The following is a 27,242-nucleotide window of genomic DNA, read 5'->3' on the forward strand; positions in this document are numbered from 1 at the left end:
GGAACCTTGGTGGACCCCTACCTCTACCCGGAATTCATTGCTGTACTCATTTCCAACCCTCACCTTACTGGCAGCATCTCTGTACATGGCTCGCACAGCTCTCACTAACCATTCTTCTATCCCAAGTTTCCTCATTGACCACCAGATAAGGGATCAGGGGACCCTGTCAAAGGCTTTCTCCATGTCAACGAAAGCCAGGTACAGAGGTTTATCCTTAGCTAGGTATTTCTCCTGCAACTGTCTCACTAGAAATAAGGCATCAGTAGTGCTTTTACCTGGCACGAACCCAAACTGCATCTCATCTAAATTGATTCGCTCCCTAATTAGTTGGGCTATGACCCTCTCTGTAACTTTCATAACCTGATCTAACAGCTTGATGCCTCTGTAATTATTTGTATCTAAAGCGTCACCTTTACCTTTGTAGCAGTTGACTATGATGCTGCTACACCAGTCATTGGGTATGACTCCTTCGTGTATCACCTGGTTCGTAATACGGGTGACTAGGCTATAGCCAACACTGCCAGATATTTTGAGCATCTCTGCAGTGATTCCTGATGAGCCGGGGGCTTTCCCGGTCTTCATACTCTTAATTGCTTTATCTACCCTGGTACTATCAACTCGGATAGCTGGTCCCTCTATTGGGTCGACATACGGCAGGCTCTCTTTCTCCCATTCATTCTCTTTATTAAGCAATCTATCGTAGTGGCATCTCCAGACCTCTTTCTTTGCATCCTCATTTAATGCAAGCGTACCATTATCCATGCGAACACATTTCTCTCCTACAACATCACTATTCTCTCTCCTACACTGTCTTGCAACACGAAATACCTCGAGTCTTTGGTCCTCACGGCGCAGAACATTGGCAAATCTTTCCTTATCTGCTTCCCCTCTGGCTAAATAAACCTGTCGCCAAGCCTCCCTTCTGGCACATTGGTACAATTCCCTGCTACCACCGTTCTTCCAGTCCTTCCAAGCCTGTTTCTTTTGTCTAATAGCCCTGTCTACCTCCTTGTTCCACCACCACGTTACTCTGGGTTGGGAGGGGACCTTACACCACCCACAAATCTGGTCGGTGGCTTTCAACAGGTTGTCCCGCAGAAATCTCCAATTGTCTTCCACGTTGTATGATGCTATATCCCCTTCTATTTCGTTAAATGCTTCAAGTAAATGCTTCATATATATATATATATATATATATATATATATATATATATATATATATATATATATATATATATATATATATGTATATATATATATATATATACATATATATATATATGTATATATATATATATATGTATATATATATATATATTTCTTTGGGGTGAGATGCCTGAACTCACTAGCCGATGAATTCGTAAGTGCCTTTCTTATCGTTGATTTTTGGTGTCGCATGACCAAAAATTACCGTGAATTCTTTTAGAGACACTTTCAAATTTATCAGAATATTTGGGCTGAAGATTGGAATAGTGAAATTTTCATTCACTTAACCATGAAACGATTCGTATCCAATTAACTAAAGACTTGTTTTGTTTACGCTTTTCCCTCCGTTTTTTTGTTCTATGTGTGCCATAAATACCGCCATCCGCTTTAGAGAAAAATTTGTAGTTTAGAATCAGTAGTTCTTTGACTGCTATTTCTAAATTTTCAGTATGTTGGAGAAGCAACTCAATTGCTAATCCCTGTATATTTATGATGATATATATATGTATATATATATATATATATATATATATATATATATATATATATATATACATATAAATTGTTCCTTAAAGCAATATTTGTTAGATTTTACTTCATACATTTGACCATTCATTTATAATCTATGTATAAGATATAATGGATTTAAAGTTATACGTTCTATCATTTACATCTACGTATATATTGGCACCACATGAAAATTTATATCATGCTGAACAATACAACTGCAAAAAGCATATTAGACAGTACAACAAATATACATTAAAGAACAACAAATTTGACTTTTACTATAATAAACACTGAAAGCAAATATTCTAAACAGTTACATATAAAATACCAATTACACATAAATTAAAAAAAAAAACTAATTGCAGGACAGAAAGTCATTAAACATATAATACAAAGCAACACTGCGAAGAAAACTAGTTACAAACATATAAAGCAAAACAAAGCTCTGCCCATCAACTATAGCACACAATCAAGTTTTGAATAACATAAAATAAAGCTTTTATATATAATAATTAAGTTTACAATGACCATAGAAACTAATCAACTGTGTATCAATATTACTTGCTAAATTTTAATTAGGACAGTAAGCTATAATGGCAATTAATATAGTTTAATTTTTCATTACTTTACAACATTAATTGATGTTTATATTTCTAAACATGTACATATTCATACAAGAACATGCAGATATATATATATATATATATATATAGATAGGGTGACCTTAAAGTCTGAATGGATCTACTCAAATTGAGAGAACTGTAGAGTTACTGCATCAGGTTCATGTGAATCTCACAAAGCACACCAAACGTTGCATCACTAGTAATGAAAAACCATGTTGAAAATGTTATTTATTAATGTAGTTGAATAAGATTATTGAAAATATGTATTTTTGTGTAACTATCCAGACTTTATAGTCACCCTGTATGTGTGTGTGTGTGTGTGTGTGTGTGTGCGTTTGTGTGCACGTGTATGTTAGTGTACTAGTATATTAAATATGTATTTAATATACAAGTACATAAACACACACACACATATATATATATATATATATATGTACTCACATCTTGTACATACAGTTAAATGTATGACTGCTACTGTATGACTTAGAGCTTCACATCGATTATCATTATCCAGTTAGCTTTTATCATAGTGGGTAGTCTACCACTGTACTTAGTAGTATTACTAGTTATGATATACAAAACATATGTAGGGAAAAATCGTGATAAAGACAACAATAAATTATTTGTTCCTACACACGTTTCACCACTGTAGTTATTTGGAACTCAGCATTGGATGTTTCAAGTGCATTTGGCTGCCTAACCACAATGGATCATCAGGGGAACACTTTACTGCATTCTATCACACAGATCTAATATAGATCTCTGTGAAGCAGGAACTAATAATTTATACCCATATTTATCTTAATTTCCTCCTGTATGATGTTTTGAAATTAATTTATGTCTTTTATTTAGCAAATAAATCAGTATTTAAACTGTTTACATTATATTTCAAATATGGAGAATAGAAAATTCAACCCTACCTCAATAATATGTCGTGTTTCATCAGTAGTAAAAACTGTCTTCGACTGTTTGATATTTTCAACTTCTTTTCTTGCCTTTATGTGCATAAATAAAATGATAAATATTATAAAATATTTAAACTTTCAAGTTTCTTTTTATACATATAAAAGTAATAACAGAAGAACCTTTTATGAAGTAGTTCAATCAAAATCAAATCATTCTTAAGCTCATGGTACACTTTGTAAAGTGGTTGGTGTGAAAAAGGGCATCCAGTTATAAAAAAAACATGCTAAAGTGGATATTGGAGCATGACTCACTCCTCCAACTCATTCAGTCTCGTCAAAATAATCCAGTTCATTCCAGCATGGAAGATAGATATTAACTAATAATAAAGATCTTTACACTATAATGTAATTTGTAAAATCAGAGATATATGCATATATTTTTTGCTATTGGATGAAAATAAACTAAGCGATACAAAATGTCTCACTATCAATGAGTTTATAATGTAGCTGACCATGCATCATTTAAGACTCATGGTAAGCTACATTCAAGACTGCCAAATTTAAACTACTGAAGTGAGATCTAATTTCATGGTGTGTTTGGGATATACATCAGAGGTTTTAATTAGAAAATGCTCAATGAGATGAAGAATATCTAGTCCTCCAACTTCTCCAGATATCTTAAGAAGAGAATCCTTATGACAGCAATGAAAAAACAGTCCTCTTTTTGCAGGCATGAAACTTAGAATCTTACTAGGTCTATAGCCAATCCCTCAACGGATAAAACACAATGGATGCTGACCTATGAGAGTTACAGCAACAATTATTTGCTGTAAGAAAGGCTGTGAAACATTAATAACAACAACATATCAATACATAAAAATTATTCTAAAAAATCACTGGAATAAAATTTGTTTTATTCCTGAGCTTTTAGCTGACTCCAATGAAAAATAAACATTTCTAAATACTATTTCAGGTTGAGAAAAAAAGATTCCAAGACTTCATTTTAAGTATGTTTAAGCAAGATTTTTGCTACCTTTTACACGTAAAATATTTACTTAAAAATAAAAGAGATTTTTATGAACACTTGACATGTTATAGGGATATTAATACTACTATGTGCTTATCAGAAACATTGATAAATAGATTTTTTTTTAAATTGTTTGCTCTAAATGCCTTTATTCTTTCCATACATGTTAAGATAGAAAATAAAATATTTGAGAATATTTTTGGAGTACATATCATTAAAATGAAAATATTTAATTAAAGAGCGGGTAAATTGCTTTTAAGAAGAAATAGGAAGAAATTCTGCTTTACCTTGAAACCTCTGTAGGCAGCTTGTATTGTCACAGCAGCCTGTTCAACAATGTCTTCCTCTTCAGATAGATCAGCAAATTCTAAAATTAAAAATTAAAAACAAAATGCAATGAAAAACGGAAATTGTTCCCATTCCATTTAAAATTAAATTGATGTATTACTAAATCATAATAGTTATTCTTTATTTATCATAAAAATACTATTTCTAAAGATATTTATATTTCCAAAATTAAACCAATATTAGCATAGAATCAAACTGGAAATGACTATCAAAAAATAAAATTTAGCAGAAAATAGAATTTGCTTCATTAATATTCCTAGTATATAAAAAACTATAAAAATGAAATATAAAATTTCCTTAGTGTAAGCTATAACTATGAAAATATAACCCTTAAAGTTTAGTAGAAGTTTTTAGTCCTAATCATGATAATTGTTTCTAATATAAGCACAAGATCTGAAATTTGGAGGGGGTAGGTACTTGATTACATTAACTGGTGGCTTAGTGGTTAGGGCATTCGGCTCATGATCGTGAGGTCATGAGTTCGATTCCCGGCGACGTGTTGTGTCCTTGAGCAAGACACTTTATTTCATGTTGCTCCAGTTCACTCAGCTGGCAAAAATGAGTAGTACCTGTATTTCAAAGGTTCGGCCTTGTCACACTGAGTCACCCTGAGAATTACATTAGGGGTACACGTGTCTGTGGATTGCTCAGTCACTTGCACGTTAATTTCATGAGCAGGCTGTTCTGTTGATTGTATCAGCTGGGACCCTTGTCATCGTAATTGACAGAGTGCTTCTTTTTTAAAGCAACCCAAAAATGCTGAAAGGCTAAGAATGCAAAGAGCCAGAAGAAATGCTGCTATGCAATTTGTTTGACAGGCAAACAATTCTGCCAGATCATTGCCTTAGTTCTAATCAAATTAATATATGTAAAAAATATGATGCAAGCAAGATTAAACAATTTAAACTAAATTACCTAAAACATCAAGTACGCATGATGATACAATTTCTCCATAGTCATTAGAAGCTTTAACAGTGTATGTTCCAGCATCTTCTGGAAATACTTCAGGAATCATCAGAGTAGATTCATTAGCACCTGGTATTACATGATACATCTCTCCATCTTCAATAGGGATGTTGTTATAAAACCATGTAATATTTGGAATTGGCTGACCTCTGTATTTGCATACGAAAGACACAGATCCACCTTCTTCAACTGTTTGATCAATTAGAGAAATTTCAAAAATAGGAGCCATATCGCCAGGTTGTTTGACCTGAAATAGAAATTAAAAATAACTTTTATTATAATGGTCATTAATTCAGAATAAAAAATTTTACAAAACATAAAATGTATTTCATTTACACTATCTTAATTTTATTTAACAACTATTACTCTTTTGCTCTTTTGCTTGTTTCAGTCATTTGACTGCGGCCATGCTGGAGCACCGCCTTTAGTCGAGACAATCGACCCCAGGACTTATTCTTTGTAAGCCTAGTACTTATTCTTTCGGTCTCTTTTTGCCGAACCGCTAAGTTACGGGGACGTAAACACACCAGCATCGGTTGTCAAGCGATGGTGGGGGGGACAAACACAGACACACACATATATATATATATACATATATACAATGGGCTTCTTTCAGTTTCCGTCTACCAAATCCACTCACAAGGCTTTGGTCGGCCCGAGGCTATAGTAGAAGACACTTGCCCAAGGTGCCACGCAGAGGGATTGAACCCGGAACCATGTGGTTGGTAAGCAAGCTGCTTACCACACAGCCACTCCTGTATCTTATTAGCACAAGCTCCTCCAACAATCTGAAATTACCATATATCTTATGAGAATATTCTATCAATTGCTTCTTCTTAAACACAGAATCTACAAGAAGCTATAAGAAAAGAAATTTTCCCAGATCTAATGAAATAACCCCTAAAAGTTTTTACATCTCTTCTCTCTTTTTATATTTTACAGATTATAATTTTACAGATATTTTATGTGGATAATTCCATATTGCTGGAGGAACTGATTTGACAGGAAGAACCACTCTCTCAAAAGAAAATGCTGGCTATTTTCAGTAAACTGCTTGAGTAATTGTTCATACATGACATCTTATTCTCTACTGAATTCTAAAAGTTGAGAAGAATGTGGATAAACAGAGAGATCTGAATCTACAACGTACTGAGTAAGCCAGCTTTCCCTTTCTCTGCTTTAATCACCACTAAAATCACTGGATATACCAAAGGACTGCAGACTGGTTACAACATATCCAGACTGCCAAACTGCACTCCACAAATCTAACCACTGTGGGGAAAGTGTGTACCAAGGTCCAAGACAAGATTGAAAACTAGCACACCCAGTCTCAGCCTTAAGTGATCAATATAAAATTTCTACTTAGACCAAAATGGTTACAACAAAAGCATGGTTACAATAAGGTGGTTTGTAATATAGAATATTAACTGTTGTTTCCTTTCATACATGTAAATAAGTATAATACAAATAAGATATGAATGCTTTAAGTATTTTAAAATTATATAATTGGCGTTATGAATTATTAAATACAAACCTCGATTGTAATTCCAGAATCCTTCTCTTTCACCTCACTAGAAAAAATTATATAAGGTTTTACAATAACTAGCAAATTTTTATGAAAATTAAAGAAGAAACAGAAAAAGAAGCAAATCAGTATCAGTTATATACTGGAGATGAATCAAGCATACATTTCTATGATACTTAAAATTTTTCCCTAGCAAAATAAAAAATATATTCAAAATATAAGAATAACACATATTCAGAATAACAAAATAAAAAATTAGAGAATATGTAAAATAGTTTAAAGCATTAGAGTGAGTAGTGGCTTCTGTAGCCTTTTAAAAACAATTAGCTATAACTGATAAAATAATTACAATAAAAATTTAATTTGATCAATAGAATTTATCTATTGAATTTTCATCATTATTCTTCATTATTGGTCTATTACATATCAACTATATACTTTATGAAATTAAATTATATTTTCCAAAGGTAAAAGAAATAATACCAGATGAATTTCTTTTCTTATTACTATTTGTAAACCAATTTAGACAAAAAAGTTTTTTTTTGAAGTTTTTGAAATGCAGTGAGATAGCACAATATGTGGTTGAATATTTCTCCTAAATTGTGCTATAAAAGTTCATCCTCCCTCATTGAAAAGTTGTACAAACTGTCAATGGCAGCTAACTAAAGTGAGATGGCAGCCACACACGTCCAGCCCTGTTAAAAATACTCCTGATGCATTGGGTAATATGATATGCTTGAGAAGACTAGTTGAGTCAAGTAAAACCAATATTGTAGCTGGCTCCTGTGCCAATGGCATATCAAAGGCACCATCTGAACATGGTCGAAGCCAGGTCTGCCTGACTGGCTACTGTGCTGGTGGCATGTAAAAAACACCAACCAATCGTGACTGATGCCAGTACCCCCCCCCCCCCACTGACTGGCTCCTGTGCTGGTGGCACTTAAAAAGCACTATCTAAACGCGTTCATTGCCAGGCCCACCTTACTGGCTCTGGTGCCAGTGGCATGTAATAGGCACCAACCAATCGTGACCAATGCCAGTACCTCTATACTGGTTCCTGTGCCAGTGGCACATAAAAAGCACCTTCTGAACTTGATCATTGCCAGGCCTGCCTTACTGGCTCCTGTGCTGGTGGCACATAAAAAGCACCCACTTACATTCTTGGAGTGGTTGGCGTTAGGAAGAGCATCCAACTGTAGAAACTCTGCCAGACCAGACAGGAGCCTGGTGCAGCCAACAGCTCTCCAGACCTCAGTCAAACCATCCAACCCATGCCAGCATGGAAAACGGACGTTACTCGACGAGGAAGCTGCTGCATTTCTCAAGTTTTATACACCTTTTATGATATGTGGAGAAAAGCACAATAGTAAAAACTAACATTCCTATGCAAGGAGAGAAAATGAACTTGTCATTGCTATTAATGAAGATGATGAGGAGGAAGATAATAATGACAATGGTGATGATGATGAGATCTTATTAATACATAAAAATGATTAAAAATAATGTGTAGTAAAGCTTATTATCAAAGTATACTCTAAGACAGTTTTTAAAGGATATTTTCACCTTCATACTTTTAGAATAGTTTTTATCAAATTGATAAAGGAATAAAAATAGAGAAACAATACTTACATGAATTCAGAAGCTTCATCCAATTCTATTTCTTCTGCAAATAAAATATAGATAATTAAATGCTAAAAATGTTTTGTTTTTGAATTGTAAAAAACAAATTTCACCAAAATATTCAATGATAAGGGAAGTAAAATGTCAGAAACAATAAGGTGTGTACTTTCATATTTCTGCATCGTTAAGTAATATCTCACCCTGATAAACATTATTTTTAATCTTCCAGGAGTAAGATAGACTAAATTAATTCCCATAATACATTGGTATTGATTCAATGAAATGAACATTACATCCCTAGAATTGGCTATGGCCAATAAAAATCAAACGTTTTAAAGGACATAAGCTAAAAATTTTGAAAACTCTTTTAGTGGATCTTCATAAACAATTTAATGATTCTCACAATCATTATTCAAATATATAAATTTGTCGACAAAGTTTTTATAAATTGACATAAAATATTATGAGTTTTACATCACACCATAACTTTCAGAAAATAAATTCTTTAAATCAGTATGTATTGGTTTCAACCAAGTAGTTTATTATTATTAATTTCTCTTTTTATATTTCATTCAGCATATAATAAAAATAATGAAGTTTAACTCTAATAATCTCGCCTTCATTTTTTTATTTGTGAAATGGAATTTTCATCTTATTTTCCCTTTCATTTTATTTTTTGTAATTTATCTCAGTTAAGGAATGATATCTTCCAAGAGATAAAAAAAAAAATGAAAACAATTTGACACAGAAATATACATACCATCATCAATTGTAAGAATAACAGAATAAGAATCTTCTCCAACAAAGTTCTTAATAACTACAGTATATTTTCCAGCATCTTCTGGGGTAACATCATCAAGGATCATTGATATATTATAGATGTTTTCATCTTTTCTCATTTCAATGAGATAATTTTCTTCTTCTGTGTTAATCTCAATTCCATTATGGAACCATGTTAGCTATAATTAATAAAACAAATTATGTAATAATTTTCAACAAATGCTGTGTGTTGGTGTATCTGACGAGGAGAGATGAGCATTCGCAAGGGGGGGGGGGGGGGTAGTTGATTATAGTATTCTGCACTATAAAGATGAGAGTTATGAAATTCTTAAATTGCAAAACAATGGGTTTGTATGAACCATAGTTCACAAACACAGAGGCATTTGTTCTCGATGATGATAATGATGGCTGTGATTATAGCAATAACAATAATAATAATAATTATAAGATTTTGCTAGGATTTTATGACTATACAATAGAAGCAAAGATACCTGATATGACCATGGAGGACAGACAGAAGAGTGTAAGATCATTGATTTTGCAATATCATATGATAGTAGAGGGGCTATCATGGAACCTGAGAAAATTGAAAAATGTTAGAATCTAACAAGGGAGATGAATTAAGTAGAGAGGAAGATATTATATTGTCAAGTGCTACAAGTGCCAAGAAGATGCCCTGAGAGGGCTATCTGCACATATTTCAGATGAAAGCCCAAGACTTCAAATTACTGCAACGATTTTAACAAAGCTAATTCGGGATAATGTTAGCCTGAAAAACACAGAATAATAGGTGAAAATATTTCTATGAGATAAATTTTTAGCCAAGATCCAAAACACAGCATGTTGCTATTGTTGATAAGAACACATCTGACACAGTCTCTCATTCTGAAATTTGGAGTGTGCTTAAAAAATGAGACAAAGCTGAATTTATTGTGGAAATTGTTTAAGGCATATATTAGGATATTGTTAACAAGACTAAAGTTAGAAAATAGTCTTGATTTTAGTGATTCAATAAGATTTTTGCTCATCCCCTTTCTATTCATATTTTCTTGGCTGCTTATAATACGAGAATTTAGGACTGGATGGCCTAGTGAATATTTGTATGTTGTTGATTTGATTTTCAACGCAATCTCTGTTAAGGAGATGCAGAAAATTTCCAAATTTGAAAGTATTATCTAGATTCCAAAAGTATACAATAACATGACAAAGATAAAATTGCTAGTTGGTAAAAGACAGCAGGAAATATCAGTGCCATCTGTGAAGTGGACTCACTTGATATGTAGAAAATGAGTAAGTTAGAATTCAGTATTGTATGCTTAGAGCAAGCAACTCAGAGCCAAATACTCAATACAAGTACTATTTGTGAAATGGCCTAACTCAACATGTAGGGATACAGAAATAGGAATACAAAAATGTGCATATAATGCTAGCAATAGCTACAACATAACAGGTATAGTGAGATTCCTGGAAGTCCAACAGAAACTCAAGAGTAGTACCTGTAGGAACATTTATTAAATTGAGTCGATGAACTTGTTCTGATGATCCAGTAGTCTTAGTTAATGCTTTAAATTACTTAGGTGACCTAATTAGTATTTGAAGTGGATGTAGTGAAAGTTCAATAGCTAGAATAAAGGCGAGAAAGAAGAAATTCTAGCAACTGCATCCTCTGTTGTCAGCAAAGGGCTTTCCTTGTACAAGCAGAAGAAATTGCACAAAACATAAGTAAAATCTGTAATGCTGCACAGTGACAGGACAGAGGTATTGAATGCAGGAGACCAAAGCAAGCTTGGGAGAAACAGAGTGTATATAATTCCAATTAAAGGTGAAGTACAAGTGATTTGAGAATTTGAGACTTTAGTTGGGCATAAAAAATGTACTCTAAAGTGTGGAGGAAAAAATGATTGCTTGGGGGGGGGATGACAACTGACACATGTGAATAATGGATGTTAAGGGAAAAAATGTTATGTGCTCTTAATAGAGAGTATGTGACACTTCATGCAAGTGGTGTTGATATCAAATCACAAGAGACTAAACCTACAGAAGAGATGACAAAAATAAACTGATCCACGATATGCTATGCAGCAGATCATTGTGACTGATGTCAGCATGTTAAAATACTGATGATTACAAGCTATCAAAATAAAAACAAACTGAAGTAAAATTTTACTCACTGAAGGAGCAGGATTTGCTTCCACGGTGTAATCAAATTTCGCAGAGCTACCAACACTGACATTATATTCATCTTGAGGTTTACTTATGAATTTGGGTTTCTGAACCTCAGTAGAGTCAGTAATTATCACTATATCAAAAGAAAAAATATTTTTAAATCTGTAATTTTTTAAAGCAAAGCAAATTGTTCTGAATTTATTTTTTCTAATATAAAAAGACACTTCAAGAAGAAAAAAAATTAATTATAGAGCCTTTTATACATTGCTTTTATGATAACCAAACTTTATTTTCAATACATTCACTGAATTTTGGAATACAAATTACATAAAAATTGAATTTTAATGAAACATCATCACATTTAAAATTAATTAAAGCTACTTACTTGCTTCTTCTGGTGTGGAATATTGCTCAGTCTCATCAACTTTAGAAGAGAAAATATTTATATCAAAATATATATTTCAGAAAACATGAGAGGGTGTGAGATGTGTCTGATATGTGGTATATGTGTGAAATAAATAAAATCTGATTTGGTGTATTGAAACAATTTTATGATGAAATCTAATATTTTTTAGTTATTTGATTTGCACAAACATTAGCAAATATTTGGGAAATAAAATATCTCAAAATTGAAAATATAAACCACTGTAACTTTTAAGATTTTTAAAAGAAATATTGCAACTAATGTGACCTTATAGAAAGAAAAATATGTATTTGAAAAATCAAACTAAACTGTTTATCTGTTTTATGGGAAGAGTATGAAAGGGAAACATTTATTTAGAAAATGTTTCCAATGCCTAAGTTTATCTAAATATAGTTTAGTGTATGTATTTACATTTTTGTGTTTTAGAAAATTTTAATGCTGATATGCACAGTAAATGCATATATTTTAATTCACTCTAAATTAAAAGTGAAAATCCACTTTCTCATTCAGATATCTAAGTTGAACAAAATATTTTTTCTATTTCTAAGACAACTAAGTCAGGTGACTAAAATAGCAAAATACTTCAGTTGTAGAGGATTGCACAATTCCTAGATTATTAGAGTGTTAAATTGTTAGACCTTATTGGCAGTCCAAGTTTAACAGATCAATTAATGCAACCACTTTTGCCAGTATTACATAAAAATACAAACTTTTTCTGTGAGTTATCTTTCCTCACTTGATAAATTGATCTCTATTTCAAAACAACATCAAGAAACTTAATAACTTACTTAGATATTTATTCTCAATATTTTCTATCAAATGACTGAAATTTTCATATAATTACTTATAACAATAACACCTTCTGTAACTAAATAATTTAACCATTTTATTTGTGTGATGTTTTTGTTGTCAAAGTAAGGCTCACAAAATGACAATTCAGAAGACGCATGAATTAAACATTAAAAGCACGATTATATTCAACAAATAACATAATAATTTTATAGCAACATTTTGAAGTAACAGAGCACTGTAACATTGAGCAGCAAGCTAAATACACAGAAAGCAAAATTCATTAATGAAATAGTTGTCATCTTTGCATGGAAAAAATTCTGTAAGCAGAAAATAATTGTTAACATTAATAACAATAAGTAATTGATAGTAAAATGACAGATTAGCTGAAAAATTCATTACTTCAGTAAGTTGTTTCCCTATGTTTGGAAAGTTTTTCTCAAATATTATATCAAACCATATTTCCTTTAACAGTTTTATATATAATGTAACAGTAATCCTATAATATGGTATTAAAGAAAAATAAAAGCTGAATAATAGATAAAATATGTAATTAAAATTTCAGTCATTGGTGACTAAAATGTTAATGATTGTTTCATGATGATGACATAATAATGATAACATAATGCACCTAACAAAATAACAAAAGCAGAATTTGTGAATGACAGCAAAAATATAATGAAATATTTTTCATTAGAAAGTTGTTTTTAGCCCAAAATAAGTAGGTGTCAACTTTATGAGTTATAGTGAACACCAAATCTCATGCAAGTGAGGAATATGTTCCACCAACCTGGGTTAAGTGTCAGCAATTTCAGGTTGAAGACGAGAAAGATGAAGAAATAATCAAGATCAGAAGAACACTGTGGGAGTGAAAAGAGCTTTCAATCACAATGACTTTCACTAAGTTAGATAATGCTTATTATATAAAGGAAGAGATGGTAGATAACTGTAATATAGAGACAGGTAGATGTTTTGAGACAACCTGTCAAGCCTCATTGACTAATTCTATGGATAAAACATGTTCTTACATAGTACATATGTTTCTAGCAACATAACTGCTAGACAAGAACTTAGATGTGCTGGAGCGAGCAACTAATGGTATTAGTTGAACCAAAAAATGGCTTTTGACAGAGACTAATGTTCTGTAGTCTGTTAGGGTATCAGAAAACTTAGAAGTAGAAGAAAGAGTTATTTATATCAGTGAGTCAAGCCATGTACAATGATGTTGTATGTATGATAAAGAGTGGTACAAATTTCAGTGAGGAGTTTTGTGTTCATGTCCAAATCAAACTTCTATTTATTATAGTTCTGAGATATTAAATAAATAGAAGATACCATTGGGAATGTTCATATACTAAAATGACTGTCATTACAGAATCTGCTAAAGGTCAATATGGTAAAATATCAAGGAACTAATCATTGACAGAAACCACAAAATCTTACTATCATCCGAGAAATAACCTTGTTCTAAATGTCAGGAATATGTTGAAACAATACTGCATCTTTACTGCAAATAACTGGTAGAACATAACTAACAAATTGACTGCAAACTAAGATTCTTAAGAGATTCATGACATTATTTCAGTAGACTGCTCATTTAGCTTTCTAAAGCCAGAACATTTGATGTTATTGTAAAGAACTTATTAGTGGGTGAGGCACCAAAGTTATGGAATATTTTTAGACAGCTGTTACCATTGTTGGCTGCAAATAGTTCCTCTGTCTATGTAAAGAACAAAGTGTTTAAAATGCGGTCGTTAGATAGAGGTTTGAAGATAGATTTGCAATGGCTGGAAAGAAATGGTTATGTACCATAAAATGAACAAATTCAAACTGATAAAAGGTACAATGCAAATAAGCTGGATATAGATAAGGTACCATAAGGTGCTGGCTAATGTGAGGAAAAGAAACATCTGCATTACTATAGAATGAAATTGAAGATACTTGTAGCAAAAATCATGAGAGAAAGTAAGAAAATTAGATACTGAAATGTTAAATTCCACAGCTGAGATAATACATTATCAAGATGATTGAGGATATATTAATGGAGAAAAAGACCCAGAAATGAAATTATTTTTTTTTTTAAATAATCATAATATTGAGTAAAATGAAAAAGTTAATATCAATGATGGCAACAATGATAATATCTGCAACAAGGACTTTGATTTTATTGCATACACATTTTACCATATTATTCAGCAATAAAGTAAAATTTAATTGTTTTAATTTTCTAATTGAATTCTAAAGAGCAAAAACTATGGATAAATAATTAGAGAATTTTCAAAATCACATAATTTCATCTTAAATAATCTAGAATTTATATATCACTTTCTAATCAACTACTTTGGCACAGAAATTTTATGAAAGCACATAGTTCATATAATCTACAGGTTGATTGAAAAGTAACTCCCTATTGAAAAACAACATCCTATTTTAAAATACTTATAAATTATTTATTAATTGTAATTTTTACAAGACATAGATATTAAAGGAAAGCTTTAAGGTTTTATTTATATTTCAAAAAACAAACACAAAAAAAATTGAGAAAAAAATTACGATTAATAAAGAATTTACAAGTATTTTAAAATAGGGAGTTACTTTTTGTATATTCTAACATTTTTTACTATTTTACTGCATAATGGTTTATGATTTAGCTTCTCTAAGTAACTTTCAAGACTGTTCAAGAGAAATGTCAATGTACATTCCATGCTACTACATATGACAGAGAGAAGTATTATTCTATTCTAAAAAAAAAATGTATAAATTTAGGAACATTTAAAGCTTTATAGCATTCCTCATGGTCAATGCCAGTGCCACTTGACTGGTCCCTGTGCTGATGGCATGTAAAAAACACCCACTACACTCTTGGAATGGCTGGCATTAGGAAGAGCATCTAGCTGTAGAAACCTTGCCAGATCAGACTGGAGCCTGGTGCAGCATCCTGGCTTGCAGTCCTCAGTCAAGCCATTCAATCCATGCCAGCATGGAAAGCTAATGTTAAACGATGATGATGGTGTAGTTCATTTTTTAGATTATTAACATATAAAATTACACTTTTCTGTTCAATACAACTATTTAAAATCATGACAAAATTATCTGTGATACACACATTTGATAACTATCTAAATTTATTTAATAAAAAAAGGTCTATAGTCAAGTGATTAGAATTTTGGGCTCATGATCATAAGGTCAGCGGATCAATTCTCAGACTAGGTGGTATTTGTGTCCTTGAGAAAGGTACTCTACTTGTATATTATGTTGCTTCAGCTTATTCAGCTGAAAATGAGTACCACCAATTTGGGGGTGGAGTTTAAACTGGTTATGAACTGGGCTTGCCCTTCAGTATTATGTACTCTCAGTTGCATAAATACTCCAGAAACAAAGATGAGCTCCAAAATTATGGGCTTGTAGACTCAAGGATAAATTTATTTCATAAAAAAACAATGATATTTATTCATTTGTCTATTTATAAATATAAGAGTTGAAGAATGACTTAGTCATTAAGAAGTCACTGTCCAATCATATGATCCTAAATTTAATCCTATCACATGAAATATTTTGAAAGTGTCTTCTATATTACATTTACCAACTTTTGTGAGTTAAATTATATAGACAGAAGCTTCTTATATATCAGTCAAAGTGTGTGAGCACATGCATACACACACATACATACGTTCATGTACGTAAGCAAATATATATGTGTGATTGTGCATATATATATATCTATATATATTTCATACTTGCATATGTGCATGCTTAAGTATTTGTGCATACTTGTGTAAATACTTTGCTGTGTAAATACTTTGCTTCAGCTTATTCAGCTGAAAATGAGTACCACCAATTTGGGGGTGGAGTTTAAACTGGTTATGAACTGGGCTTGCCCTTCAGTATTATGTACTCTCAGTTGCATAAATACTCCAGAAACAAAGATGAGCTTTTCAATACAGTTCTCTAAAAGTACTACCTAATAAAGTAGTATGGTCGACATAAATTAAGATCATTGAAGATGATGCTCCAGCATAGCTATGAATCAATGACTGTGTCCAGTAAGGTAAAAGGATTTATGATTGATGAACTCCTTTAGGAAAATCTATACTGTATCTGTATATACATAGTGTAAGAGAATGGTAAAACTATGAATTTATCGGTATGCCCAAAATGCAAGTCTAACAGCTTCATTTGACATGCAAATCATAAACTGAAGCATTCTAAACTAAAATGAACTAATATAATATATCAGACCTATATAATTCTATACATTAAAAAAATTATATGTATTCAAAACTTGTTCATTAGTGGATATTGTAAAATGATTCTAACATGAAAGTAGCAAATTGTGACATTAAAGTTTTAAACAAATATATTAATCTCCTATAATTAAAACTGATTAGAAATTTTTGTGATGGGTAATATTATAATAAATACCTGAGTAAAGCAGCATGCATCTATATAACATTACAAAGAAAGCATTTGTTTCCTATATGAATGATAATTCTATGCTTTCTAATTAATGAAATTAACAAAGACTGAACAAAACTCTTGACAAAGATGGAGCTGAAAGAGACATAAAACGAATACAGGTAATAAATACAGCAAAGGACATATACATAGACGATTGACGACATGCCACCTAGGCATAGATAAGCTACACAAAAGTTTATGCTTGTGTAAAAAGAAGCAGCAGTAGCAGCAAGTGCAGTAGCATAAAATAAATCCCAGATAATCGTCCACAAAATACCTATGTCTTCTTTGATTGAGCGCAGATCTTCAGGGCCAGGAAGAATTAGTTTGGGTTCAATAAATGTATCACCTTCATGCTCCATCATTGGAAGGACTGATTTTAATGAGGCACCCTCATCATGCAAAGGCAATTCATGAATTTCTGAATATTTCAATTCAGGTTCATCAATTTTCTCAACATGAGGTTTAGCATCAATGGATATGTCAACAACTTCAGAAGTAGTAGAATCAATTTCATCAGATACAGGACGAACAATACTGGATGATATGCTAATATCACTTTGAACTTCTTCAGGCTTACCAATATCAATGAATGTAACCTCTGTTTTCTCAACAGGTTTATCACTAATATCAAGTTGGATAGACATTTCCTCTTTAGTTTCTGGTTTAATATCAACTTCTGTTTTCTCAACAGGTTCCTTCGAAACTACTTCTTCATGTACAATTTCAGAAGGAATTGTCTCTTGAATTGTAATCTTTTGCAGATCAGTGCTAACAACAGCTGCAGACATAGGTATCTCCACATGTTCTTTTTCTATATCAGTTATGTGTTCAATAGTATCAACTAACACATCTTCTGCTGTGCGAATCTCATCTCGAACACTAACTGATGTGTCTTTTTCCTCATCAGAAACATCTTTAGTTTCCACTTTCTTCTCTTCAGTTGATGGAATATCAAAGAATTCTTCTTCAGAAAGTCGTTCTTCAGCTGTACTCACAACACTCACTGATGGAGCACTTATAATGGTCATTTCAGAGATACCTTTCACTTCTTTAGTCACAGGAATGATTTCACTTTCCTTGCTGATTTCAACAACCTTATCAGTTACATCTTCAACAGGAGCTTCTTCAATAGCAGATGCTTTTGTAGAACTCACAGAAATTTGGATACCAGTTTCTTCCACTGGTTTTACAGTTACTGTGTCTTGTAATGGCATTTCCAATGTCTGCACTGTAATTTCTTTCTCCACCTCTTCTTCACCTGTTGTATATGTCTGTTCAGTCTTTATAACCATTGGTACCTGATCTTCAGACGTGACTTTCTTAGAGTCAATTGATACTACCATTTCCACAGGAATATCACTAATTTTCTCTGGAGAAATCTCAGTCTTCCGTTCCTCAGCGCTTGTAGTTATAATTGAAGTAACTTTAGCAGTTTCAACTTTCTCTGGTATTACCGTCTCAGATACATCTGTAAGTTGAATTTCAGAAACAGGTTTCACTTCTTCTTCTGGTTGTTTCTCCTTCATTAAAGCAGTAGAAATTGCTGTAATATCAGTAATTTGTGGTTTCTTCTCTTTAATTTCCATTTCTTTAGCTTCGATCTGAATTGTACTTTCTGGCACAATATCAAATGTAGAAACTTCTGGTATAACTTCAGTTTCTTCTTTGCTAATGATAATTTCTCTTGTATCAATAGTGATTGGTTGTTTTTCTATAGAAATAACCTCAGGTAACTGAGGTGCAAACTGCATTTCTATTTCACTGACTGGTTTCTCAGGTTTACCAATATCAATGGATACAACTTCTGTTTTCTCAACAGGTTTAGCACCAATGTCAAGTTGGATAGACATTTCCTCTTTAGTTTCTGGTTTAATATCAACCTCTGTCTTTTCAATTTCCGTAACAACTTTTTCTGGTTTACCAATATCAATGGATATAACTTCTGTTTTCTCAACAGGTTTAGCACCAATGTCAAGTTGGATAGACATTTCCTCTTTAGTTTCTGGTTTAATATCAACTTCTGTCTTCTCAACAGGTTCCTTCGAAACTACTTCTTCATGTACAATTTCAGAAGGAATTGTCTCTTGAATTGTAATCTTTTGCAGATCAGTGCTAACAACAGCTGCAGACATAGGTATCTCCACATGTTCTTTCTCTATATCAGTTATATGTTCAATAGTGTCAACTAACACATCTTCTGCTGTGTGAATCTCATCACGTACACTAACTGATGTGTCTTTTTCTTCATCAGAAACTTCTTTAGTTTCCACTTTCTTTTCTTCAGTTGATGGAATATCAAAGAATTCTTCTTCAGAAAGTTCTTCTTCAGCTGTACTCACAACACTCACTGATGGAGCACTTATAATGGTCATTTCAGAGATACCTTTCACTTCTTTAGTCACAGGAATGATTTCACTTTCCTTGCTGATTTCAACAACCTTATCGGTTACATCTTCAACAGGAGCTTCTTCAATAGCAGATGCTTTTGTAGAACTCACAGAAATTTGGATACCAGTTTCTTCCACTGGTTTTACAGTTACTGTGTCCTGTAATGGCATTTCCAATGTCTGCACTGTAATTTCTTTCTCCACCTCTTCTTCACCTGTTGTATATGTCTGTTCAGTCTTTATAACCATTGGTACCTGATCTTCAGACGTGACTTTCTTAGAGTCAATTGATACTACCATTTCCACAGGAATATCACTAATTTTCTCTGGAGAAATCTCAGTCTTCCGTTCCGCAGTGCTTGTAGTTATAATTGAAGTAACTTTAGCAGTTTCAACTTTCTCTGGTATTACTGACTCAGATATATCTGTAGGTTGAATTTCAGAAACAGGTTTCACTTCTTCTTCTGGTTGTTTCTCCTTCATTACAACAGTTGAAATTGCTGTAATATCAGTAATTTGTGGTTTCTTCTCTTTAATTTCCATTTCTTTAGCTTCGATCTGAATTGTACTTTCTGGCACAATATCAAAAGTAGAAACTTCTGGTATAACTTCAGTTTCTTCTTTGCTAATGATAATTTCTCTTGTATCAGTAGTGATTGGTTGTTTTTCTATAGAAATAACCTCGGGCACCTGAGGTGCAAACTTCATTTGAATTTCACTGACTGCTTTTTCTGGTTTACCAATATCAATGGATATAACTTCTGTTTTCTCAACAGGTTTGGCACCAATGTCAAGTTGGATAGACATTTCCTCTTTAGTTTCTGGTTTAATATCAACCTCTGTCTTTTCAACAGGTTCTTTTGAAACGACTTCTTCATGTACAATTTCAGAAGGAATTGTCTCTTGAATTGTAATCTTTTGCAGATCAGTGCTAACAACAGCTGCAGACATAGGTATCTCCACATGTTCTTTCTCTATATCAGTTATATGTTCAATAGTGTCAACTAACACATCTTCTGCTGTGCGAATCTCATCACGTACACTAACTGATGTGTCTTTTTCTTCATCAGAAACTTCTTTAGTTTCCACTTTCTTTTCTTCAGTTGATGGAATATCAAAGAATTCTTCTTCAGAAAGTTCTTCTTCAGCTGTACTCACAACACTTACTGATGGAGCACTTATAATGGTTATTTCAGAGATACCTTTCACTTCTTTAGTCACAGGAATGATTTCACTTTCCTTGCTGATTTCAACAACCTTATCGGTTACATCTTCAACAGGAGCTTCTTCAATAGCAGATGCTTTTGTAGAACTCACAGAAATTTGAATACCAGTTTCTTCCACTGGTTTTACAGTTACTGTGTCTTGTAATGGCATTTCCAATGTCTGCACTGTTATTTCTTTCTCCACCTCTTCTTCACCTGTTGTATATGTCTGTTCAGTCTTTATAACCATTGGTACCTGATCTTCAGACGTGACTTTCTTAGAGTCAATTGATACTACCATTTCCACAGGAATATCACTAATTTTCTCTGGAGAAATCTCAGTCTTCCGTTCCTCAGTGCTTGTAGTTATAATTGAGGTAACTTTAGCAGTTTCAACTTTCTCTGGTATAATAGTCTGAGATACATCTGTAAGTTGAATTTCAGAAACAGGTTTCACTTCTTCTTCTGGTTGTTTCTCCTTCATTACAGCAGTAGAAATTGCTGTAATATCAGTAATTTGTGGTTTCTTCTCTTTAATTTCCATTTCTTTAGCTTCAATCTGAATTGTACTTTCTGGCACAATATCGAATGTAGAAACTTCTGGTATAACTTCAGTTTCTTCTTTGCTAATGATAATTTCTCTTGTATCAATAGTGATTGGTTGTTTTTCTATAGAAATAACCTCAGGTACTTGAGGTGCAAACTGCATTTGAATTTCACTGACTGCTTTTTCTGGTTTACCAATATCAATGGAGATAACTTCTGTTTTCTCAACAGGTTTAGCACCAATATCAAGTTGGATAGACATTTCCTCTTTAGGTTCTGGTTTAATATCAACCTCTGTCTTTGCTTTACTAGTTACTTGTATGTCTATTTTTTTATCAGGAATACTTTCAATGATTGTTGGTCCCGTCGTTATTTGTTCCCTGTGAGAAATATAAACTTCATCTGATTTTACGATTTCTTTTTCAACATCTTTTTGTTCTATGGTATGTTCAAGTACTTTTGTTTCATATGTACTAGGTTCAACTACAACTGAAGCTGTTTGGATATCCATTTCAATGCTTTTAGGTGTTTCAAATGAGGGTGAACTTTCTTTTAATTCTGCAACTTCCTGTACCACCGTCTTTGGTATTTCTTTAGTCCTTTCTTCTTCTTCTACCACTATTTCTTTTATTTCTGTATGAACTGGCATATCACCTAATATAAATCAAATAATTTTTAAGAAAAACATTTTTACATAGTAATTATTGTTTTGTCTCCATGTTTATTCATCCTGCTTTGACTTAACATAAAAAATTTATTATTATTATTTATTTATAATTGGTGTAGTAAATGAGAGAAATGAAATCAGTAACATCAACTCCATAGCATATTTGTTATCTATACAGGTTTTCAATGAATAACTCTAAGAGTAGATAATACTCGTACAGTATGCTGGTGTAAATGATTATTGCTATAAAATTTTGTATTTTCATTTGTTTTTGCTAAATACTGAATGAGTGAGGCTGCAAACAATTTTTACATAACTTAGTGTGTTTGTGCATAGGCTGTTGATAACTTAATATGTAGAATCACTTTAATTGGCATGTTAATGGCAGCATCAATTAAATTTATTATCTTTTTACCTACTGCTTATTACTCTCCCAACTATCACTCAACTCTCTCTCTCTCTTAATCATTGTACTGTGGCTGGTACTGGTACTGTCTATATTCAGTTCCCCCACCAATCACAGTTTATCATCCTACCTGTATGTTTTCATGTGTAACAAGTCATTATTAGCAACCATTTTCTCTTCCCCACATCATCTTTCAATGACACTTACACTAAACACTCTCGTTTACCATCATTTACTCCCTTTCTTAAATATTAATCATCATCTCTTACTATCACCCATTGTTATACTTCAGCCTTTCTCTCTCACTTTCTCACACATATACACATACACACACATACACATTGCCCCTCTACTATAGCACTTTGTTGATATAGATTATTCTCTTTTATATAACTCTCCCTCACTTCAAGTATTTCTTCCATTAGTTTGTCCTAACATGTAGTCACTTATGACTGTCTCTTTTCCATTACTTCCATCCATACCACACTATTCACTCTGTTTAAAATCATTGCATGCAAACACATACTCATATATTATCTTCTGGTTATTCTGTTGTTTATGTGTCTTGGACAACAGGACAAGAGAGGATTATTTTGTCTTGCAAAGGACAAGGCATTCTCACTTGAGTGTAAAGTTATTGGCAAATGAACAGAGACAATAGCAAAGAGAGCAAAACAATCTTCTCTACTACTGGTGCCTCGATAAAATACATTCAGTACTCTTGCTAAAGAGGCTGGTGTTAGGAAAGGTATCCAGCCTTTGACGCTATGTAAAATTAAATGTACAAGCAAGACATGGTCTCCTGAACCATCTGAGAAAGCAGTAACTCAAATAATGGAATCTAGCTGTGTCCAGGACAACTCATCTAACCCATACCATCATAGAAAAAAGATGTAAAATGATGATGAACATGTAATGTGCAACTGAGAATGTTCCTAACTGTAATTTACAAGGATTTTTTGAATGCAGGATTATGATTTGATAGTATGCATGTATGTATGTATGTATGTATGTATATAAAGGTGTGTGTGTGTGTGTGTGTGTGTGTGTCTGGTGTGATTGGATGTCATATAAAAACTATATTCATATAAAAACTAGATGTAGATACTAATATTGGAACATTATCATATAAATGATTACCATACATATATTGTAAGTTAGTTTCTACATTAATTTATACATCTTTCAATTTTGGTAAGGAATACCATGTATATCTAAATGTTTAAATGAATATAATATAACTACAGATGAAATCAATATCAAATGCACCAATTAGAGAGAGCAGATATTGAAATTGGTTTGGCCATAAGGAGAGTATTACTGAAATGCTGAAAATATGTGACAAATTAAGATGTACACTAGTCCCTTGCATAGTTAGTCAGGTTATATAATGTGCTGAGGCATAACAGTATCATTGTTAACTACTACAAGGACAAAGGAAACGTAAAAATAAACAGTTATAGTTATGCCAAATTGATGTACAAGGCTATGAAAGAAATAGGCAATACACCTAATCATGAAAGTAAATGATTAGGAAGAGAGTCAGTTTAGACGAGAAGCAGTTTTGGTTTGTACTGGGATGGAATACCGCAGGTACTCTCTTCTTAATGAGACATTTACAGCAAAATTTCTTATGTGAGAGTAAGCTGCTATACCTAGCACTTAGAAGAAAGTCTTTGAAAGGATATCACACTATGTAGCCTAGTGATCACTAAGAAAATTAGGTGTAAATAAATGGCTTGTGAGGACTGTGCAAGCCATGAACAGAAATGCCAAATTGTGAGTTAGAAATGAATTTGATAAGAAATTTATTGTGCATGTAAATATCCATGAGTCATCAGTGCTTGGTTTCAGCCTACTCTTGTTTATTATACTTCTATAAACCATAAGGAAGGAGTTTAAGAGCAGCTGCCTAAGAGAACTTCTGCATACCAATAAGCTAGTTCTTAGTGATGTTGTTAAAGAATTAGAGAAGAAATCCCAACCATAGAAGCAGAATCTAAATTTGTGAGGTATCACAGGTAAGAAGGCAGGTTTCTATTGCTATCAGAGAGGTAACCATGCTCAATAGGCAGAAAAGGGGTGGATAGGGACTCTGTAGTTTGCACAAAATGTAAACTATAAATGCACAAGAGATGTTGTGGAATTATTGGAAGACTAACTGAGCAGATTTGGTATGTAGGAGATTCTAAGAAGTTTTTAACAGTAAGTCTCTTGTGAAAAAAATTTTACAGATGCTAGACAAGCTTCAGAAGCAGTTCATAGTGTTTGTTATCTAGGAGACTTTAATAAGATACAAATTGTCTGACTTTTCATAATCAGATATAGTCATCAATGTTTGGTCAGTTACACTGGTTTTAGACAAAGAAAGAAAAGATTATGAGTGTAGTATAATTAAAATAAAAGCTAAATTTGGGTTCCTGAACATTTCAAAATTGCATTTTCATCCTTAATTTACAGGTATTTTATCATAGACAAGACTGTAAGGCCCAAATTTAAAATATAGACCAGTAAATGTGACAAATTATATATTGGTCTAAATAATTTACTTACTATTTAAACAATTATGATTAAAATACTACTGGTTTTAAAAAATCAAAAATATAGACTTTGAAAATAAATATATATTGCATAATAACCAACAATGGTAGTGACTGAAAAGAAAACAACGTTGTTTGAGTGAGTGTACATGGTGATTAAAATAAAACAAATATTAAAATCTAAATAAAAAAGTTGTTTACATCATACCTGATTTCCACAAATTTTAAATAGAAAGTAGAAATTATATGGAAACATACCTGAGTTGAAGATAACTAAATTATGATGTTGGTGAATATTCAGATGAATTTTTTTTAAATTTAAATATATACTTCCTGTATTGGTAAACTGGCATATTCTATTTTATGTCCACCATACATACACATATACGTGCATGAGCATATATATATGTATATATATATATATATATATATATATATATATATATATATATATATATATATATATATATATATATAACCCACACTTATATATTGTAAGAACTATTATATTAAAGTGCTGTAAAATACACATTTTGATTATGTAGGCTTGTCTCGTTATACAATAACATGAAATCCATCATAAAATGTGTTTTCTTACCTGTAAAGAGAAATATAAAAGAGCAGTGTCAGATATGTATTTGAACCATATAGGATAAATAAACCAACATACAAGAGAATAAATTACAGCAAATATATATACAATGTAGGTACCATAAAATATAAAATTTGAGGAAAAACAACATAAGCTTTAAATTTTGACAGGATAAATAAAGTCTAACTTTAATAAAGAGATTTTTACCACAATGGAGGGTAATATTTTGTAAATAATTAAATAAATAGATTGATAAATAAATATTCTGCAATCATATTTGTCACTAATGATACACTAAAGTATTGGCTGATTGTCATGTATATAATTTAGTTTTCCAGTAGATGATACAAGAAACATAGTTTTTGTGTATTGTATTTTATAATAATGTAATTGTATATTCTAATTATCTGGAACTGATTTCAGTCTTTTTTAATTATTTCACTTTATTTGTGTAGGGACAAGAAAACATCAGAAAGGTGTGACTAGCTGCTTTTCTAAAAAATTATTATATAAATGAAATTACACCAACTAAGAATGAAAAAGAGGATATACACTATGATTGTGAGAAAATCACTACCATATGAAAATATGACCATTCAGTAATTTTTAAATATTTGTAATGACATTTTATTAAGAATAAAATAAAGACTCTAATAACATAATTTTAACTACGAAACAATTGTTGACATTTGTGAGATGTTCAATGACACACAACTATATCAACAAAAAAGCCAGCTGATAGTTGATATGTAGACTTTTACTAAACGACACACTGCTATGACTAGATCACTTCTGAACCATGCTCTTCCTCTCTTTCTCTCTCTCTCTCTCTCTTCTAGTGTAACCAAAAATTCTACCTTTTGGAATTGCTGATTGTGAACCTACTACCATCTAACTTTCCTCTCCATATGACTGTATCCAATCCTCTAAGTATACTTCCATAACATTCTTTTTCAGAACTCTACCTGTAGAATTTAATGCCTTGAATGTCTTTGCTACCTTGAAGTCAAATTAATCAGCAACAAGTGATTGTCATATATCCAAATTCCATATTAACCAGCCTAACTTGACCCAACTATCCCTCTCCTTTACTGCCAAATTGGCCGTAAAAAGACTGGACACTGTCTTTCTTACTCAAAAGAAATTGAATTAAAATAAATAAGAGGTTTATAAAAAAATACTATAAATCTGAATGAGAAAAAAATTCATATCAATAAATTATATACTGAAATATTTGAATGATAGCAAAAAATTTCTAATTTTTACTTTTAAACCAAGTGTGGGCAAAGATACAAATCATATATAAAAAAGGATGGGAAATGCATATCTGAAGAGAAGACATTTAAATTGAAACAGATTTTGTTATTCTTATATTTGAAATAAAATTTGCCCCAAAATTTACAAAAATAAATACTATTTGCAACCACTTTGAAGGAAAATGTAGAAACATTGCAAGATAATATGGACCCAGTTTTCTACAATATGAATATGCTACAATATGAATAATCATTTCTAAATATGTGACTTTTGACAAGACATGTATTTTTCA

At 32.0% G+C, this 27,242-nt stretch overlaps 1 protein-coding gene across 1 annotated transcript in view; it reads right to left on the reverse strand.

Annotated features, from left to right (window-relative positions):
* LOC106877301 (uncharacterized) overlaps positions 1 to 27,242 on the reverse strand; it is a 449,889-nt gene that overhangs the window by 210,368 nt on the left and 212,279 nt on the right. The window contains exons 85-93 of the mRNA XM_089338059.1: positions 17,625 to 22,142; positions 12,062 to 12,100; positions 11,682 to 11,809; positions 9,491 to 9,689; positions 8,740 to 8,773; positions 7,120 to 7,156; positions 5,535 to 5,832; positions 4,559 to 4,638; positions 3,260 to 3,334 (exon numbers count right to left, since the gene is read on the reverse strand). Coding sequence (XP_089194185.1) covers positions 3,260 to 3,334; positions 4,559 to 4,638; positions 5,535 to 5,832; positions 7,120 to 7,156; positions 8,740 to 8,773; positions 9,491 to 9,689; positions 11,682 to 11,809; positions 12,062 to 12,100; positions 17,625 to 22,142 — 5,408 coding nt within the window. The remainder of the gene's footprint in view (positions 1 to 3,259; positions 3,335 to 4,558; positions 4,639 to 5,534; positions 5,833 to 7,119; positions 7,157 to 8,739; positions 8,774 to 9,490; positions 9,690 to 11,681; positions 11,810 to 12,061; positions 12,101 to 17,624; positions 22,143 to 27,242) is intronic.

This window comes from Octopus bimaculoides, chromosome 2, assembly GCF_046866305.1.
Source record: "Octopus bimaculoides isolate indiv1 chromosome 2, ASM4686630v1, whole genome shotgun sequence".
NCBI classification, from domain to species: domain Eukaryota; kingdom Metazoa; phylum Mollusca; class Cephalopoda; order Octopoda; family Octopodidae; genus Octopus; species Octopus bimaculoides.